The 21033-nt window shown below is 42.0% G+C and overlaps 2 protein-coding genes across 3 annotated transcripts in view; one reads left to right on the forward strand and one right to left on the reverse strand.

The window, feature by feature from the left end:
• Nucleotides 1–6870, reverse strand: part of Gnao1 (G protein subunit alpha o1) — a 169165-nt gene extending 162295 nt beyond the window's left edge. Inside the window, exons 1-2 of one of the 2 annotated variants that reach the window (XM_004847899.3) lie at nt 5672–6870; nt 5431–5473 (exon numbers count right to left, since the gene is read on the reverse strand). In XM_004847899.3, coding sequence (XP_004847956.1) covers nt 5431–5473; nt 5672–5789 — 161 coding nt within the window. In that variant the 5' untranslated portion in view covers nt 5790–6870. The remainder of the gene's footprint in view (nt 1–5430; nt 5474–5671) is intronic. The other variant, XM_004847900.4, reaches the window with a different exon arrangement.
• Nucleotides 6248–21033, forward strand: part of Ces5a (carboxylesterase 5A) — a 353566-nt gene continuing 338780 nt past the window's right edge. Inside the window, 2 exon segments of the mRNA XM_087192027.1 lie at nt 6248–6335; nt 8665–8764. Of these exon segments, the coding sequence (XP_087048153.1) occupies nt 6309–6335; nt 8665–8764 (127 nt within the window). The 5' untranslated portion in view covers nt 6248–6308.

Here is a 21033-nt window from a genome sequence, read left to right on the forward strand (position 1 = left end):
CACAAAGTGCCCTTCTCACAGAATCTGTTTTAAAATCCATGTAGTAAGTGCACACATATATACACACAGGCACGCATTCTCTTTTCTTTCCTCAAAATTAAAAATTGTTTTTTGCTAACACAAAATGTTTTTTCAAGCTTGGAATCATTCCCTTCACCAACTTGACTGTTGCCTTTCAGATCAATATGGGCTCTTGTAATAATGGTCTGTCTGGCTTAAGAAAAGAGAAGGAACATATCCTGGGAGACAAAGTCCCCAGCATCCAGATGGGCTGAAGCACATGTTAGAAAACTAGGACCTTATTCTACTCATATTAAATCTCCAGTGTTAATAGAGATAGGGTGCTGTGAGCAGCTAAAAAACATCTTGTCCTGTTTCTTAACAGATATGGCATCCTAAGAAGTACAATATAATCTGGGAGTTCCATATGCTAAAACAAAATAAAATGACAGCATTCTGATTCTGGGCATTGTAAATCTCATCCAGCTCCCCACATACTGAAAAGAAATCCTGGATTTCTATTCACCCACATCAATCCACATGAAGCTTCACTCATTTAATCTAATAACCTAACTGGCAATAATCTTTTCCACAAGCATATAGGTTCCATATCAAAATCCAATGAGTAACTGAAGTTCAGGAATTCCATAGCTGATTTTTGAGATCAGGTGGACTGTTTGCTACTCTTCCAGCAGGAAGATCTGCTGGTATTTACAGCTCGGTGAACAGTAAGGAGGGAGAGTTCATAATCAAAGACCTCATCTGCTACTTGATCTGACATTCTGTTCATGATCACAGTCTCCAGAGAGCAAGGTACATCTATTTGAATAAACATAGAGACAGAAGGAAGGGAGGCAGGCAATCCAGTCAACAAGATGAGTGCAGAAATAAATTCACAAATCTAGAAGAGTAGCTGTCAGTGGAATGCAACCACAACATAGGACCCTTTAGGTATGTATGGGAAACACCCTTCTAGATGGCTGTGATTTCAGAGCTATGATTGCAAGTTGCCATTTGACTCCACTAATGCCTGCCACTTAGCAGGTGCTGAACAGTAAATGACATGGTGAAAGGATACATAGGCTTGCCTTGAATCTGAACCAAATACTAGACACCCTAATTACAAAGACAAGGTCAGCTGGAAATAGAAAACCACCAGCTTTTTGTCAGTAGGTAACCTTTTAGAGTGCCTTCCCTCATAGGGTGGGATCTGCCTTTGTAATCATATTCTACTTGTATGGGCTGGAATACTTGGAGGACCAGGGATGTCTTCATCAGGCAAATCCTTATATTTGTATTAAAATAGCACTGAGCAGGTATCTTGGAAATAAACGGGTATCTGCAATGCTCCATTTTATTGTGAAGTTTACCAGTGAGCAAGCAATGGCCTTGCTTGCTGCTACCTTTAAACTATTTTTGAAAAAAAAATTTTAACACTCCAAGGACAACCTGACTCAACATCCCAGTAAGCTCAACACCTCAAATGAGGGCAAGTATAGTACCTTCCCAGAGTAGCTCCACAGTTCATTTGGTATTTTCATTACATACACAGTCCAAGCAGTTACAATTATTTGTTCAGAACTGAGAAGTCAGTTAAAGTGATAGTCTATCGATTCTACACCTTGTAAAATATAATTCTTTAAGAGATTTCCTTGTAATACCGTGGTAATTCAATAAAATTGACACTTCTTTTAAAAGTTTTGTTAGTCTGAGTAAGAGTCTAAAGATTGAGTGCAAAATGACTCTCACACTTTGATACACCTGTATCAAAGGTGAGGTTACAACCCCCTAAAACAAGCAAAATTATTAAAAATGCCATGCACAAGAGTCACTGATTACTCACAGTATGTGTAAAATTATACTTGTGTGATCTCAATTATCTCGGTTTATTTTTCAGCACTGAAATGTTTTGGATTGGCTGACATAGATCTCCCAAACACTAGTTCACAATCACATTGTACAAGGGAAAAAACTCAGAAAGCTATATTCAAGAGAAGTTAATTTTTAAAAAAGTGTTGAGAATCAGGTTTTTAAATACAATCTAATCTGTGGCATCTCTGAAGCAGTTTTCCATTATAACATCTATCAAGCAGAAAAATTTCAAAGGTCAGCTCTCTGCAATATTCCTGGGCTGATGGGGTTGTTAACACTGTTCTAAGCACCATCTGCCAGCTGGTCCCTTATCATTTAACTTCAGTTTCTATGGACATATACGGAAGCCTATTCCTTCTTCTAGTCAGCACTCTACAACATGGACAAGAATACAGCCTAAATGGAATGATTCTTTGCTCTTCTGGAAACGGTAAAGGGTTCAGCAGTGTCTGAATATTGATATTCTTCCTCTCAACCCAATAGGCTGTGCTACCAATTCTCAATTCCCATTAGGAAATCATTGGGTTCTCATAGGATGTCACTCACAGAGGACTATCTAATTTCATTTGCCCGGGTGAAACAACACAGCATCCTAATTCACTCATATTTATGGCCTGATAGGTTGGTCACCAATCATATTGCACAGGAAAGTAGAAAACTGCTTTCTGTAAATGTCACCAAGATTTTTGGAGCTGGCCCCGTAAAGGAAATAAAATGCTCTTGACTCAAAGCGACTCTCGGTGAAGTGATGATCTTAAAAACCATGTCTGCAAATAAGGACTCAAAAGAATTTGTCATTAGGATACAGTGACACCAGTCCCTCATTTTGTGGTTAATAAAATGAGTCCTGTATCCAGCTTGGCAAAAGGCCCTGGTTTCATTTATTTTAATCCACGCTGGAGGACACACAGGAAAAGCTGCCATTCATCAGTGCTTCAGGACAGGATGCCAGGGTGCCTCATGGCAAAATTTACATGGGCCAGACACCTTTTTGACCAACCTTTTGAGCAAAACTAGGCTATTTCCTAAAGAGTTGGTGTACTGTGCTTTCTTTTAAAATATAATTAATTTTTAAACCTCAAAATCTGTTTTGCCTAACATTTTTCTCCCAAAAGGCCCAGTGAGACTGAGGAAAGGGGGAAGGCCAGAAAAAGAGAGGAATTGATCTGATTTCTAATTTAACGGTCTCGTGTATCAAACACTGTGTAATCAAATACAAGAAACAAAGAACTTTCCCACTGAAAGTTCACATACAGCCTTCATTTATGATTTCCTGCCCCAGTACATAATCAGGAATTTTCATTCTAAAGTGGCACATCTATCTCCTCAGAGAGCACAGCTCTCTTTGAATAAAAAAGGCAAGGTACCCTTTGGGGGATCCGGTATATATTTTTAAACTTCTTATTAAATCAACCTAATTTATGGAGCATGTTCAGGAAAAGAGGGTAACGAGGTGCTCTGGCGGAGGCAAAGTTAATTTGCAGACCATAGCCGCCCCTTCCTACCTTCCCCTCTTTCCTTCCCCTCCCTCAAGAGTTTCCGAATGCCTTCGGCCTTCTCCGCCGCGGGCCCGGACTCTGCTCCAAACAATCCCGAGTCCCTCCGAGCCCCGCGCCCAGGCCCTGCCGAACACAGCCGAGCACCGCCGAGCTGAACCCCATAGACTTTTCCGGCCTCGGCTGGGCGCTGTCCACCACTCACAACGCCTGAAACCTCACCCAGCTCTGGAGTCTGGGGCTTCTGTGGAGCTCGCAGCAAGCTACTGCAGAATACAGACTTTTGAAGTTTTGAAACATTCCCCGTAGGGAGAAAGCGGTGGCGCAGGTTACATTACCTGACCTGCAAAGGCTCCTGGCAGATGCAACCTGAACCTTATTGCAAAGAGCAATTCCCCAGGCCCCGCCTCCCCATCCTTTTGGGTTGCACAAGCTCTAGAGAAGCCCCAGGCTAAGTTACCCGTGGCTCAGAAGGGTGCGGCAAGACGAGGGGCCTCTGTGAAGAAAGCCCCAGGGAGCTCTGGAACAAAAACAAGAACGCATCAAGCAGATGGGGGAAACTGTCTCGGAGCCGCTATTCCCTACCATCATGGCGCCGCCTGGAACCCGCTCGTCATGCCTGTTACACGTGCAAGATTTTTTGCTTCTTGGTTCTGAAACCTCCAAGCATGCTTCGCCTCCCACCCACCTTCCCACGAAAGAGGTTTTTATTTTTCATTGTTTTCCTACGGGATGCAATTACTTCGGCTATTCTGTCAAGTTGAAAAATAATCATTTTTGTTTACTGCACAGCAGCCTCTAATTAGGAGCTTGTGTGTGCACGAAGGTGTCACAGCAAAGCGACGTGGAATTCTCGCTAAACGGTTTTAACGAACTCCTCCGTCCTGAACTGACAGGCCAATGGAAGCAGCAGAGCTTTGAGGCCCCAAGGGCGCTCACCCCTCACCAGCTGGCCACCCTTTTCCCCAAGCAAAGCTGACTATGGGCTCTCCAGAAGCTGCCGAGTGGATGGGGCAAGAAGCCAGCCTGTGAGTGGGAAGGAGGGGCGAGGCTCCCTATTGAGAAAGTGTGGAAAGGAAGGAATATCCCATTTTGTTTTAATTTTCAACCATCACTCAAATCCACCCCCAGTTAATTAGGAAGGGAAACTGATATGTAAGGCAGAAGGAGGCGGCTGGCAAGTGGGGCCCGAAATCCGCATTGTGGGTAGATTATACAGATTATACGGCCTATGCAGAGTGTAAATACATGATAAAGGCCACTAAGCGAAGGAAAACTGCCTGTGTCAGGGAAGCAAACCCTGGGAGGGTGGGGGAGGACAGGGGGCAGGGGCAGCAAGGGGCGGGCATTCAGCCTCACAGCCAGCGTTCCCTTCCATCTCAGGCTCTGATACAGTTGTGCCTATCACGTCAGCTTTAGAAACCCACCCCTTCCCCTAGCTCATGCCCCCTCCTCTAACCTTCGCGGCGGGGGGTGGGACGTGGGGTAAAAACCACAGCCTCCAATTCAGCACCAAATCCATGAACAGCAGACCTTGATCCTCCACCCTACTTTAGGGCTGGGTCCCCTCCATATTTTAGCCAAGTTCAAAATCACTGCCCCAGGAGAAGAGCAGGGGGACGAGATTATAGACGCCGTGGGGGGCACGAAAGGAGGAGGAGAGACAGAGACAGAATTAGAGATAGAAATGGAGGCAGCAAAACACAAGGAATACTCCACGAGCAAGAGTAATGACCATAACCATGCCAATAGTGTGATGTTCTGATCAATATGGCGGACACTGTCATTCATACAACTACAGGCGCTCCCCTCCCCTCCCCCCAAAAACACCCACCCCAGGAGTTGGGGTGGAGGACCCAGAACCAACGTAGGGAGTGGGGGAGGGAATGCAAAGCCAGGTCTCTGTGTGTGCGTGCGTGTGTGTGTGTGTGTGTGTGTGTGTGTGTGTGTACACGAATTAAAAACCAGGCCTGGAGAGCAATGTGGAGTGAGCAAGGTAATAAAAACGACTTTAAAAATTATTCTTAATAAAAGTACAAATCCCAGTGCTACAGGGACTTACTTCATCTGCTTCACAATGGTGCTTTTTCCTGATTCTCCAGCCCCTGTTGGGACACAGACAGGGGGAAAAACTGGTGAGTGTCAGTTTAGGGGAACGGGGAGAGGGGTTTAAGGCATGCGAGGGGGGCTAGTGCCAACTTAGGGACCAGGTCTCCCAGGGCGCAAGTAGGGTGGGGGAACTGGTGGCAAGGGCTGCGCTGTGGCCAGGGTCGGGGAATGGGGGAGGCAGCCGCGGTCCTTACCCAGCAGGAGTAATTTCACGTCTTTGGCGGCGCTGATGCCATCCTCTTTGAGGTTTTTCTCAATCGCCTTGCTCCGCTCGAGGGCGGCTCTCTCCTCTGCGCTCAGAGTACATCCCATGGTGGTGGCCCCTTCCCTGCCACAGCCCGCACGACTCGGCTGGCTCGGCTCCCCGGCTCGGCGCGCCCCCCCCACCCCCCCCCAGAGAGCAGAGCCTGGGTTCAAAGGGGGGAAAATTCACGATATCCTCTCCTTGGGTGGGAACAAAAATGTCGAAAGACCAGAAACCCCCCAAAAGAGAGCCGCTATCAAGACCCCAGCTGCAGAGACTCGCGGCAGTCGGCGAGGGTCTAGGGGTGCGGAGGCGAGGGTGGCTGGGGTCTGGGGCTCCGGATCCGAAGGAGGAGGCGCCCGAGGGCCGATGAGGCGCGGGTTGCAGGCACTGAGGCTGGTGCACGACCCAAAATAAATAAAATAAGAGTCGAGGCTGGATCCGCAGCCGGAGCCAGCCGACGGTGGGGTGGGGGGCAGGGTGGGTCCTTCTGCCGCGGCTGCCGGAGGAGGAGGAGGCGGAGGCGGAGGTGGCGGCGGCGTCGGCGCGGGGTATGGAGGGCGTGAGTTAAGGGGTGCTGCTAGTGCATGTGCATCGCCAGGGCTCCGCCGTCGGTGAGTCCGCGGCGCCTTCGCCGACCCCCGCGCGCTGGGCAGGGCTGGGCAGGGGGCCGGGCCAGGCCGGGGGGCAGGGCTCTAGCAGGAGGCGGTGTCGCTGTCTCCCAGAGCTTGCATCGCTCGGCGGAGCCTACCAGAGAGAGTGGGGGAGCGCGAGGGAGCCACGGCCGGCAGGGAGCTCGAGGAAGAGAGAGAGAGAGAGAGAGAGAGAGACAGAGAGACAGAGAGACAGAGAGACAGAGAGACAGAGAGAGAGGCAGGGAAGGAGGGGGAAAAAAATTAAGAGAGAGCGAACGAAGGCGCGCGCACGCCGGTCTCGGACTCGGGAGGGGGCGAGCGCAGTGCGCGAGTGCGCCAGCGGCTCATTGCACCCGGCTCCGCTGGCCGTCCGCTGACGTCAGCAGGTCCGCGCGCCGGGCCCCCGGGACACACTGGGCGGGGGCGGGGGCGGCGCGCGCCGGGTCCGCGTCAGCTGCGGGTGGCGCGCACGCGCCCTCGCGGCTTGGCCTCTCCTCCCACTTCGCGCCCTCCAAGCCTGTGTTAGGCGCGGACAGGGTGCGGGAGGACTCTGCCTGGGGGCTGGAGGCGGGGCCTAGGTCCGGGGAGGGTGGGGTAGGGGGCGGGATCTGGGCGTGAACGCGCAGGCCCCACCCCGGCCCACCCCGCCCGCGGCGGCCGCCTCTTCAATGAAAACGCTGGGCCTGGCAGGCTGGGCGGCGGTCAGGTGTGCTCCGCGAGTCCAGCGCGGTCTCTGCAGTTCTCTGAGAGCTCTGCGGCTCACCTCCAGCGGTTCGCCTTCTGGCTGGCTCTCTAGCTGCTGGGTCTTAGCAGCCGAGGCCGGGTTACCTTAGCAAGCGTGAGGAGATGGTGGGTCGGAATCAACATGCGCAGCCCGTACTTCTCCTCGGGCTCAGAGGGCAGTTTGTTTTGCTTCCTGGGTCCGCATTTATTGAGCACCTATTATGTGAGAGAAGAAGCCATGAGGAGAGAACATAAGCTGAGGCAAAACTATGGCTTGTATTCCAGGAGCTTCTGCCTCTTTTGGCCTTCGTCCACCATGCTCCGAGATTCGAACCACAGCTGTGGGTGCAGGAGGTGGATCCCACCCTGGGAGGCCTCGGGGCCTACAGCAGAGGGTCAGGCTTTCAAGGGCGTTTCTAGCAAATGCTTTCTCTCTGTGCACCCTTAAAATGCTACTGTAAATGTTGGACCGTCTAGTTTGCCCAATTCTCTTGTCCTACCCCTTCCGAAAACACAAACGCGCAAAATGAATTTTGCATAGATTTTTGATGAGAGGTTTTCATCCTTTCTTGATCAGAAAGGAAGGGAGGGAGAGAAAGAAAGAGACATCTTTATCCTCATCTGTTCTCAAACGGAAACCCAGAAACCCGGGTCAGTTAACTCAGTGTACAGTTAATCAAATACTGGGGAAACCAGTAGACGTTTGCCAAGATCGGGCATGTTGTGGGTGGTCTGAGATGTTGAAGAAACTAATTCTTACTGCACAAAATAGTTTTACAATAAGTTCCACCACACAGCCCCAGAGGCCCTCCTAGAGAAAGGGCCCAATGGGTAAGGCTATAGGGGAATAAGACAGGCAAGGGGCCAGAGAAAAACATTTTTTCTAACAGTTGGGCATTTCTGTGGCTTTGAAAGCAAACTTGTTTGTTTTGACAGCAGAAAAAACACTCCTGTTTTGGAAATGTTACCCAGCATAAAAATATATTTGCAATAGGGGATAAAGAAGGCAATTAAGGCCCACCCAGAAGAAAACATTTTTTTCCTTGAAGCTTTTAAATTTGGTATTTCCCAGTATGGGTCCACCTCATTCTACAAATAACTGTCTATGTTAAAAGTTGCATATGATGTAATTTAAATATTTAAATTTAAATCATAATCTACATATTCTAGGGAACAGTTTTATCCAATAAATAACTTTCCCTACCTCCCCCACCCCTGTTTCGCCTTTCCTGTTTGTGCTTGGGGGAGAGAGGTTAGGGCAGTGATGGCGAACCAATGGCACACCTGGTGAAGCAGGCACGCAGAGCCTTCTTTGTAGGCACTCGAGTCAAATATATATATATATATATATATATATATAAACCCTCGGTATCCAATTTTAATGCAGTGTTGGCATTCTGTGATAAATAAATGGGTTTTGGGTTGCAGTTTGCCACTCGGTCTCTAAAAGGTTCACCATCACTGGGTTAGGGGATGAATCTGCTTTGGCTTAAAATCAGAATTATCAGTAAGAATCAGCCCTCCAGATCCAAAACAGAGGGTTTAGGTGCCCAACATTCTATAGAATTTGTTATTTCCTCTACAGGTTACTAGGCCAATTATACAGATCTACCAGATCCAGGGAACACTTAAGAGACTTCAGCCAGGTTCTATTTCTGAATGGCTGCATTTGAAAGATGGAAGAGGTAAGGACATAACTGTTTCACTGCAGGTTTGAAGTCACATTTTATATTTTAGTGCTCTTTCATTTAAGATTTTAGGGTTTTGGGGGCATTTTGGTTGGTGTAATTGAATACTATCCTTGACTTTAAGTACATTTCTTCATTCTTGGTATCAGATAAAACATGGTGAGGGACAAACCAGTTTTGTGTTTTTCTTTACTCAGTACTTCCTAAGCACCTACTACTGTGTATGTGGGGTCATGTGCTAGGATCTGTGGATTTTGTATTTCAGGTTTTCCCATCTTGTTTTCATTTTTTGGGTCATTTTGCATCTTTATGGCTTGGTTTCATAAAAGACTAATAATAATCCGCTTCCTCTGTATGGTGCTTTACAGCTTACAGAGCACTTTTACAAAAATTATCTCATGTGATCCTCCCACAAAATCCTCAGTTAGGCACTGTGGTGTGGGAAACGTCATGGCTGAGTGGAAAGAGCCTAGACCATGAATACAGACTGATAAGAGAAAAATTCTGAGATGTCCTACATTTAGTCACAAAGGATCAAGGGGTAGAAGGAAAGAGAGATGGGGAGAGATTAATCAGCAACAAACTACAGGCCAAAAAGAACAAAAGACTGTTTTTACATTCTTGAATATATATTGTGACTCCCTAGATCAGTGATAGTGAACCTTTTAGAGCTTTCAATGATAACAAATAGCCAGCTGTGACACATGTACCATAGGTTTGCCACCACTGCCCTAGATGCTACTTCATCCTGCTTTAGCCCTAGCTAAGCTCAAGGTAATCACTGCTTCTCCTTGTAGATTATCTTCCTTTCCTAAAGCTTGTTTGGGGTAACTTGCCCCTGTTATCAATAGCCAGTTTAGGTTCAGTGTAATTTGTGCCTTCCTTCCCCATGATTTCACTATAAAATGCAAAATACTCAGGATTCTTTTTTTGTGTGTGTGGTTGTACTAGTTTTTATTATCACCAATAATGTAGAAGGGTTTCTTTTCCCTCTAGCCTCACTATCATTTGTTATTATTTGATTTTTCAATGATAGCATTCCTTCTGGAGAAAGATAAAATCTCAGTGTTATTTTAATTTTCATTTCTCTAATGGACAGAGATGTTGGGTATTTTTTCATATGTATATTGGCCATTTGTACTTCTTATTAGAAGTGTTTATTCATTTCAATTGCCCATTTTTTCATTGGGTCTTTTATTTTGAGAGTCTAATTGTTTGAGTTCTTTATATATTCTAGATATTAGTCCTCTATCAGAAGAATAGCTGGAAAATTTTTTTCATGTTCTATAGATTGTCTCTTCACTCTGTCAGTTGTTTTCTTTGCTGTGAAGAAGATTTTTAATTTGATATGATCCCATTGGTTTGTTCTTGGTACTATTTCTTGTGTAGTTGAGGTCTGAGAGTCTTTGCCTGTACTTATATCTTCAAAAGTTTTACCTATTTTTATCTTCCAGCAGATTAAATGTTGTTGTTTTAACACTTAGATCTTTGATATGTCCTTCTAATTCTTGATCTGGAGTACGAATATGACTGACATTTGGAGATCTCTTGTATTATTGCCAAAGTTGGGAGGCTGGGAGTTACTATTAGCCACTTATCACCTAGTCACCATTTACTTAAAAAGCAGGTGGTAAATGTTTTAAGCTTTTCCTATTTTGTGGTTTCTATCACAAATACTCAACTTTGCTATTGTAGCACAAAAGCAGCCATAGGTAATATGTTGGTGAATGGATGTGGCTGTGTCTATATAATTTTATTTACAAAAATGGTTAACAGGGTGCTTTCAGTCTGTGAGCCTTAGTCGATGGCTGATCTTCTACATGTGACCATGGGAGCACCCAATAGAAGCAGTGTCCTTGCCTCCCTTCAATTCCTGCTTAGGTCTGACAGTATTGAAAGGTTCTTACAGATACAGCATTGCATCTTCATTTTTTTTATCCAAACACTGAATCATTGGAGTCGTCATGATATTTAATACTGTACTTTGGTGGCTTTTTGACCATGCTGTTCCACCTACCTGGAGTATCCAATTTTTTTCCACCTGGATAACTCATGATGGATTCTTGACCAATTCCAGGAATTCAGCTCAGAATTGTGTGCTTTTCAAAAAGCCCTTTCCAGACCCCCTTCTTAGCTCCCTTATGTAGAAGGAATTTCCTCATCATGATAATTACGATCCAACCTTCTTAGATATAGCAGATGTTTTCCAACTGTTACCTAGCTTCTATGCTGATAGTTGCAAGACCTTGTCCCAGGACCTGGTCATTTCTTTTTCTGGCTAGCATCTGCAGTAGCTCAGTGAGTCCTTTTGTTTCAGAGATCTCTTGGTCTCTGGAGTTGGGTTTAACAAGATTTATCTGGGTACCTATTTTAAAGCTGAGCCTTAGCTCAGGGACTTGCATAACTTGTTTAAAGTCACCAAGTCATTAAGTATGTAATATGCTGGAGCACCTTTTACAGGTTTATGGACTGAGAGATAGCATGTTTTTTATAATACATGACTCAGAAAGCATACTACCCCAGAACCTAGGCACATTCTAGTTTCCCTAAAGTAAGTGAGGATGAGAGTATCTCAGTTCTCTGTGAATTTTAGTAATTAGACAATGCTGCACATGTTCCGTTTGTCCACAGTTCTTTTTTTTCTTTCTTTCTCTTTCTCTTTCTCTCTCTCCCTCTCCCTCCCTCTTTCTCTCTTTCTTTCTTTCTTTCTTTCTTTCTTTCTTTCTTTCTTTCTTTCTTTCTTTCTTTCTTTCTTTCTTTCTTCCCTCCCTCCCTCCCTCCCTCTCTCTCTCTCTTTCTTTCTTTCTTTCATTTGTCATGAGAATCAGAAAATTACAGTCCTAACATCAGGAATGGGGATGCTTGGGCCAAGGACAGATTCTATTTGGTTTTATTTGGTATGATCCTCAGAATTATATTTTTCTGATTATTGCTGTTGGCCAGAAAATAATTCTCACCCTACCCTTAGTCATCCATCATCTTTATTAGACATACGTGCTTGCATACACATGCACACACTTTTCAGCATATTTAATATTTTAAAAGTAGATAATTTCAATGTTTTATATATATTCTCAAAGAAATAAAAACAAAGTCTACATAGAGCTGCTTTTTATTACTACTTGTGGCTCCCAGTTCTGGAGGATAGTAACTCATGATACAAACAAGTTTCCTCAGCTTTGATTTACCCTATCTATGCTCTGATTAAGTGAACTGAATTTCCCTATTTATCCCACTTTATGTGATTACTTTAATTAAATATGTATTACTATGTTTAATATATTGATTAAGACTCAAAGAAAGATGTAGGTAAGAGTTTGAAGTCTTGAAATCCTGGCACCCAAATGTTTTCTCAAACCATTCACATTAGAATCAGATAGGGTGGTTGTTAAAGAATTCAGTTATCCACTTTATTTCTATGAAGTCAGACTTTTCTACAATTTGCATTGATAGGCACTCCCCAGGTGGTTTTTCTGAATGCAAAGTGTTGGTCTTATGTAGAATTTCTGTATGCCAACTAATCTGCTCTGACATTACATGCTTAAAGTCTAGCTCAATTCAAGTTTTAATTCTTGTTAACTAGTGTCTTAGTTACTTTGCTCATTGCTGAGACAAAATACCTGGCACCTAAAGTTAAAGGAGGAAAGGTTTATTTAGCTCACAGTTTGTAGAAGTTTCAGTCCATAGTTGACTGGCTCCAAGGCAGAGTGGCATGGCAGAGGGGCATCGCAGAGGAGAAACAGCTCATGGCAGGCTGAAGGCAGCAAGCTATAAGGTACAAGTGACCGGTGACAAGCCTCTTTTTGCCCCTTATTTTTTGTCCAGGCTACTCACCCTTAGGGCGGGTAACACTTACACCCTTAATCCTAGCATTGCATCCTTGATCCCAGCATAACACACCCTAGATCTAGCCACCTGTGTAAAGCCCCACCTGTGACAGCATGAGGCTTTGGAGAGACATCTAGATACAAGCCCCAACAACTAGTTTTTTTGTATTTCTGTCACTAGAAGAAATTGTGGAAATCACAATTTCTTATGGACACTCTTGTCATTGGAAGAAAATAGGCTCACACTTGTGGTTCATGAGCTAAATGAAACTAACTTCAGAGAATGGTAGGTCACTAGAGATTATGGGTTTCTGCACTAAGTGTTTCTATTATAAATCAGTAGCTCACAATCCAACATAGTGGTGAATATAATTTACAAGAATGTCTGGGCCAAATTAGGCTAAAAAATGACTTCGTTTGCTTATAAATATGTGGCTTTAATAAGGGAGGATGCTGGTCAATTTTTTCCTTTCCTTTCCTTTCCTTTCCTTTCCTTTCCTTTCCTTTTTTTCCTTTCCTTTCTTTCCTTTCCTTTCCTTTCCTTTCCTTGCCTTGCCTTGCGTTTCCTTTCCTTTCCTTTCCTTTCCTTTCCTTTCCTTTCCTTTCCTTTCCTTTCCTTTCCTTTCCCTTCCCTTCCCTTCCCTTCCCTTCCCTTCTTTTCCCTTCCTTTCCCTTCCTTTCCTTTCCTTTCCTTATTCTCTTCCCTTTCTTTTCCTTTTCATGTCCCTAAAAGACAAGCTCCCTATTTGACATTTCCCTGACTGATATTTTATGCACATCTCTCAAAACTACCAGAGCAGTGGTTCTCAAATGTTATTGTATAAAGTAATAGCCTGAGATGCTTTTCTATGGTAAATGCACATTCCCGAATCCCATCCCTAAAGTTTCTGAATCAGTAAGTCTAAGGTGGAGCTGGAGAACCTTCATTTTCATAATTGTACTTTTCCCTCAAGTGATTGCTTAGGGAATCATGTGGGCTATTTGTTACTGCACTATAACCCCCTTTTGAGGTAAGGGAGTTGTCATCACTTTATAAGTATTCCAAAAGGTTAAACATGGCCTACTGTCCACAGGTCATGAAATTTAATATCTGTTATCTAGATTGACCTGTATATAAGCAAGAGTTAAATTAGATAATATATAAAAGCTCTTCCCATCTCTTAGATTTTATTATCTACCTAATAGAAATTTTGTTACTTGATTGTACTAGAAAATGTTTAAAATTGAGTGAGTTAAAAAAAAGGTGGTGGTTTGTCATCAAGTAAGGGTCTGAAAATGAAATCCTACTGATTTGAACAAACACATGGGAGAATTATTGGCCTATAAGAATTTGTGAGAAGAGCACATCCCAAATATTCCACTAGAAACTGCTTTCCTAAAACTTCATGTCCCATTTGTTATTTTGTAGCAATCATGAAAATAAGTTAGTTTTATTACTTATAGTTGTTAGGAAAAAAAGATGCCATGGGAAGAAATGAGTTTTATGTACTTTTAAATGAAGGAGAAAATTAAGTCTTGTAGGTAATTGATTTGAGCTCTTCAGTTACTGAAGTTCATTATATGGTCACTGTTGACATTATCTGTTGAGTGTACTTTGATGGTTCAGGAACCCAAAGAGGGTGTGCTTTGCAATTTTCGTCAATTTCTGACAGCAAGGGAATCCCACAGGGATGCATTTGGTTTGAATAGAGTGGAAAGTTGGAGGGGCCACGACTTGTGCTTTCACTTTGATAATAAAATTGACCAAGAGCTGAACTTCAAGTTGGAAACTTGGCTTAACACAAAGACATTACCTAACAGTCATGGTTTTGTGTTGGAATTTTTTTTGGAAATCTTTCAGCAGAAGCTGATATTCTTATTTGTTATTATGGGAATAATTACAAATACTTTTCAGTCTATCTGGGCTGGAGATGACAGAGAAGATTAACATATGCATATTTGTAAAGTATTACTTAATTTTGTTCTGAAAAAGCCATATGTCCTGACACAAGGATTTCTTCCATTGTTTATCCTATTTTATGTCTTGATAGAGCTTTTTCACACACGTACCTCAAGCACATTTTAGATATTATCTCATTAGTCTTCTGTAAGCTTCAAGGTCCAAAGTCTCATTACCACATTGCTCCTTACAGATAGAACTCTTTGTGTTTATTCCTGTCAGTTATATTTGTGAAAGCAAAAAAAGTAAGCGAGTTTTATCTGAATCCAGTTAAAACCATTTTGAATTGACTGTAATAAATGTGACTGAGGGAGGGGAAGGCTATCAATTATCTGAAACCTAGAATTAGGTTGAGGGTATTTGGCTAAACTAGACTGATTTAGTTTTGTGACCTGTCTGCATCCTCCAGAATGTACATGGTTTGGGATGTTCCCAAAGTCTGCCAAGTATCAAGAACATGGTGTTCCAGTGTGGTAACATAGTTCTTTTGTTGAGCTGACATTTAGGCATTTTATCTATTCCCCAAAGGCCTACAAAACCCTGACCTCTATGGCAGAAAAAAATATATTGGTGGAATTCCTATGTGTATGAGGAAAAACATCTATAAAATTAGAAAAGGACAATTCAGAGAGAGATACATTTTTAACCAGACACCTATCCCATAAGATTTTAGCTGTAATCATTTACAGCTTGAAGTAAAAAGAAACAAACTGCACTGTTTTCCCCTTAAGCTGTCCCTGAAGTCCACTGACTTTCCCCCTGGCCACTAAAGACTTTAGAAAGGGTTAACAAAATAGAAAAGAAGGGCTCTGAATTAGTTATATCCAACATAAATGTAAAGCAGTACTATTCCTAATGACCAAAAGAGGACATATACACATCTCACTAAAAACTGAATGAAATGACTTACTGATGACTCATATTAATGACATTGATATCTAAAGGCAGTCTTAAAGATATTAGTTGGGGCCAGGGATTTAGCTCAGTGGTGCTGCTGCCTGCCTCGAAAGCACAAGGTCCCGAGTTCAATTCCCAGAACGAAAAAAAAAATATATATATATATTAGTGGTAGGATTGAAAGGTAGGATTGATGGGGCTGTGAAAGAAAAAGGGCAGTTTTTGGGGCTAGTAATTTTGATCATCATTTCTTTAATTCTATCATGTCTGCTTCTGTTCTGGGAAAGAAAAGATACCAGCCATTTTTTCTTTCTCTTTTTCCTCCTCCAACCTCTGCTCTACTCATACACTTGGCTTTATCCTTCCATAATTATTTCCCCAGCAAGAAAATAGTGATAAGAATCATAGGGCCAGGGGTTTAGCTCAGTGGTTCCGCTGCCTGCCTTGTAAGCGGAAGGACCTGAGTTCGATCCCTGGTACCAAAAAAACCCAGAATGATATTTCCCCATAATTATCTTTATTTATTTACTTATTTATTTTTTGGTACCGGGGATCAAACGCAGGACCTTGCACTTGCAAGGCAGAGGCTGTGCCCCTGAGCTAAATCCCCAGCCCTTCACTTATTAATATATGAATTTATTTAATATTGTGCTTACCATGTGCCAGACATGGGGTTAGTTGCTGAAAATACATTGTTGAATACAATCCATGCAGTTCCCTGCCATCATGGTGCATATATTCTCTGGCCTTTGAACTGTAACAATTTCTCATTCATTGTTTGATTTGGTTCTTATAACAGCTCTTTGAAATGGCCAAGATTTCTATTTTTATTCATGCATAATGAAATTAAACTTAGAGAAGTTCAAGTGATTGGCCCAAGATCACCCAGCTCATAAGATGTTTAATCAGGATGGATGTCTTTATTTAAAGGCAGCGGCCTTTTTGCACATCATGCCACTTCCCTGGGATCCAAACTTCAAAGATTATACTAAGATACTCTTTTAAATAGCACTGAGACAAGTTATATAATTCATATGTGAGTTTTTATTCATTAATCTTTCCTTTCCTTTACCAGATATTATTGAGCATCATAAATTTTTATTGAAGAAAATCATGATCCTGTGGCATCCATTCCAACAAGTTATTCCTAGCTCTTATAATAGATTATCTTTGTGTTGCATATTTATCAGAATATCTTCCCTATTTTACAGCATTCCCTCCTTCATAATAGTGACAACCAGAAATTGAGAGTAAAAGATATACAACAATTAAAGGAAGACATTGCTAAGCTTCAGTCCCAATAGAATTGGACAAATAAAAAATGATAGTAATTTTCAAAACAAAAAATAAAGTGAAAGGAACAATAAGACAGAATGAAGAGATAGGAGTTTTAGTCTTTGTTCAGTCAACTTTGGGAGAGTTAATTCACTTTTCAGACTTCAGTTTCCTCAATCAAGGAATTGAAATTTAGGCAGCGTTTCTATTCCATCTCTGTAATTCTCGATCTGAGTTGAGTGACAGAGAACTTGGAGAGTAACAAAGACTATAGAAGGCAGAGTTATAGTGGGTAGGAGCCCTTCCAGAGGGCAAAGAAAGAAAATGTTACAAATCTATTATTTAATTATTAAATCTGGGGATATCTGTTTCCCTGTCAAAATGGTTCCCTTTATTTTTTTCCTCCCTTTACATCAAGAAAGAATCTCATACATCGATGACAAATGCTTGTGAAAAATAACACCTTTGTAAACATAACAAGGCAATATTATGAAAAGACTATAGCTTGACTTTGGTTTTTCCAAATTAGAAGTGACACTACTCCTAGAAATACTGGAATTTTTTTAATCCATCATACAGGGTTTTCTCCAGATTGTCTCATATGTCTTTCAGCACAGGAGGCAGGTAATGGCTTATAATCACCAACCAATTGATTTTAAAAGTATTTCTTTGTGAGTGAATGGAATGAGTGGGAACACCCCAGGGGGCTGAGAAAGAATAACCTAGGAAGTCACATAGATCCAGGAACAGTACAGCCAGTGTCAACTAAGGGGACTGATGAACTTGCTCAGGGGTTCACCTTTACCCAGCAGCTTCCACTAGATCTAGTTGGTCTTGTTTTTCTTGTGATTTTCTCTGGCATTGGCTCTAACAGTTCCCCTGATTGTTTACTTTTAGTAATTACTACTTGTTCTCTGCCTACTTGCTAAAAGGATGTCCTCCAGAGATTGGAGGACCATGATACTTCCATAGCCTTAGAGACACCAGTGCTCGAAGCATGAAGTAACCGAGGATGTACGGGTTTATCCAATGGTGAGTCAGACATTAAGGTTTTTAGAAATTCTAGAAAATCTGTTTTGGATATAGTTTATGTTAAAGATAATGGTGGAACTCCACACTGGCATGGTGGCACACACCTGTAATCCCAGCACTCTGGATGCTGAAGTAGGAGGATCATAAGTTGCTCGGCTTGGGCAGTTTAGCAAGTTGGTGAGACCCTGTCTCAAGATAAAAAATTAAAAATAACAAGGGCTGGGGATGTAGTTCAGTGTGAATTGAAGGTCCTGGGTTCAATTTTCAGTACTGCAAAAACAAATAAACAAATCATCCTCTACCCCAAAAATAACAAAAAATTCTGGTACTCCAATAAGAAAACCTAAAAAAAAAAATTACATTTGCTCTACATCAAAAAACTGGCTCGTCAGTGTACATTTATGTTTTAAATTAAAATAAAATGCTTAAGGTATGCATACAAAAATCCAAGCTTCCCTTCACTACGAAAGTATAGTCTATTTTAAGAAAGCAGAATCATACAGAAAACACCTGAGTTCTCTACCCCAGAGTGACTAAGCTATGACATTTCAGACTTTCTTAAGGGTGAAGATAATTTGCTATTGACTCCAGAATCCAGCTGCCCCCTTCCACAGAGAGCTACTCTGTTTAGGAATCAGGTTCTTTCACATCTAGCTGCCATCATTATAACTACTGGGAAAAACCCGAATCATGAGGGCATTCAGAGGCTTACATCAGAAAGAGAATTCAGATAGGGGATGGGAAGTTGTGTCAGATAGGGCTTTTCTAGTCCTTTCAGCAGGCCAGTTAGCTCCCAAGGGCAGGCTAACCCTAATCACAAATTCTGGACTAACCCAGGTCAGGATAAGCAAGGAAAATCCAAGTTGTTGCTTAGTAGTTAAGCATCATTTTTGTCTCTGTGCTGGTCCCTCTTTGGGCTTAACCTCATCCTAGAGTAGGCTCTGGTCCCTTATAACTGGTTCCAGTAATTGGTCCCTTTTAGATTCTCTGTGTCTTTTTCTGTTTCTGGATAATAGTTCTACCTTGATTTCTTTAATGTAATGGAGATGAATAGCCAGTCCTAGACCAAAGTCTTCATGGTTAGATCCTTACTGCAGGCTGTTACATGGGTGATGGTCATCTCCTGTCTGACACTTTGTGTATTGTCAGTGCCTAACATCTCTCCAGTTTTGGGCTTATATCTGGTGATATTGTGGGTCCTCCCTCCCATCATTCTAATAACTGGCATAAATCTTTTGCTTACTGTCAGACTGCTTGGCACTATACCCTGCCTATATATTTAGATCTATTTTTTGTATCTAAGTATTGAAACTGCTATCCTTCTTGTTCACAGAAGGACTGCCTATTGTTATTCTCAAGCATTAATATGTATAAAAATTACCAAAAGTGTTTATTAAAAGTCTAGGCTGTTAGGCTCCACCATTAAAGATTGTTATGTAGAAACTCTGAAATGAGGCTTGGAAATGTGCATTTGAACCTGTATCACGCAAATAATTGTGATGTACTTTGAGAAAGCCACATCTCAAGAAACCTGATATAATCGCTGAGACTTGATCCTTCTTCAGAGGCTCCATCCCATCCCCAACCAAACCTGATTTTGACAGAAAATGAAAAAAATCCCTTCTCCATGAGGAATTTCTGGCTATCATAATCTTTACATTTTAGAATATTATTTTCATTTCTATTTTTTTGCTTATTGGACTAGAAACTTTACAGGGGTTCTAACATTGAGCTAGCTGAACTCTGTCTAGTAAGTCATTTAGGTATAACTCAGTGAAGAATCTTGATCTTGTCCCATGCTTTGGGGCCATGCCTTCTCTGTGTGAAGATAACAGTATATTAGAAATGCTCAAACCAATGACATCTCCATCATTAGCTGGCATTTTCAGACAATGGAGGAAACTATCTTCTTCCTTTAGGGTCTGGATTCAGCTTAAATATTGCCCTCATCTATATGCCTATGTTTGCCCTTAAAAAAATATATAAATTTACATGTAGATTAATATAAAGAAAAAGGAAATAGATACAGGAGCTCTGGCAGGAGGAGGACAGGGGAACTGCTCTCTATCTCCATCATGGCTTATGTGAAATCTGCCCTAGTTCAGGTGCAGCAGGCCTCAGAGTCAGCTTAAATATTTTTGTGAAGAGTATTTCAGAGGCATGTTGTAGACTTTCTACTACATCTCATTACAGTGAGTATGCCACATGGTGTTCCTGTTGACTTAGAAAAATTTTGAGCCATTTGGAGCCCATGAGAACCAGTAAGAAACCCAGGGAAAGATTTCTGTTTCTGGTAAAAATGGAATAACATTTACTGCCTATTTATCCTCCACATGAAACAACCAGAAAACAACAGATAAAATACATGAAACAATGATTTTCAAGACTTTGGACATCAGGCAACAAGTGACAGTGGTTTCTGAGGGACAGGAGACAAATAAGGTAATCCTATAATTGCCACAGCTTACTATTTTGAGGCAGTTTTTAGATTATAGTACAGAGAGGGGGAACCCAGGAGGAGTTCTTCAAACTGGATAGAGGGGATAGAACTGAAAGTCTAGGGAGACTAAGGAAGCTGGAGTTCTCAGGACAAAGTACTGAAAGGAGAGAACTGCACAGAGAAAGCTCTGGAAACTACAGAATTATCTGCTGGAATTATCTTACTATTTACAGTAATAACTACAGCAGTCTTATGCTATGTCATACCATGAAGAAAAATATTCATATTACTAATTGACAAATGCAAGTGAAGAAACTGTTCAAGATTAGGAAAATAAGGCTGGGCCTGTAGTTTGGTGGTAGAGCACTTGCCTAGCATGCACCAGACCCTGGGTTCTAGCCCTAGTACTGAAAAAAATTGAGAAAATAAAACAAATCTTTGACAGATCTCATAAAGGTTTAATAACACCACCTGCTCCTGTTAGCGAGATCAAAATATCTCATAACTCATGGAGTAATAGAGTGTTCAGAAGATTCTTGCTTCAGTAGTGCAGAATGATAAGCTCCAGACTGTTAAACTGCTTTTGCTTCATAAGCAAGATTTAAGATGATCAAACTGTTTCCTAAGGAGTTTAATTCTGTTCTGTTAGAAAACTCAAGAATATTTAAATAAATATAAAAAGATCCAATTCCCAAAAGATAACATTCTGTATGTCTTGCATCCAAACTAATATTGCCAGGCAAAATAATATTGCCCCAAACCAAGAAAATCTGAGCTATCATAATGAGACTAGTTCATTAATCAAAACCAAATTAGAATTAGGCATGGTGGTATACACCTGTAATCTCAGCATTCT

This window comes from Heterocephalus glaber, unplaced genomic scaffold (assembly GCF_053883595.1).
Source record: "Heterocephalus glaber isolate CG9 unplaced genomic scaffold, H.glaber_assembly_v1.0 deba00000071, whole genome shotgun sequence".
Taxonomy (NCBI): Eukaryota; Metazoa; Chordata; class Mammalia; order Rodentia; family Bathyergidae; genus Heterocephalus; species Heterocephalus glaber.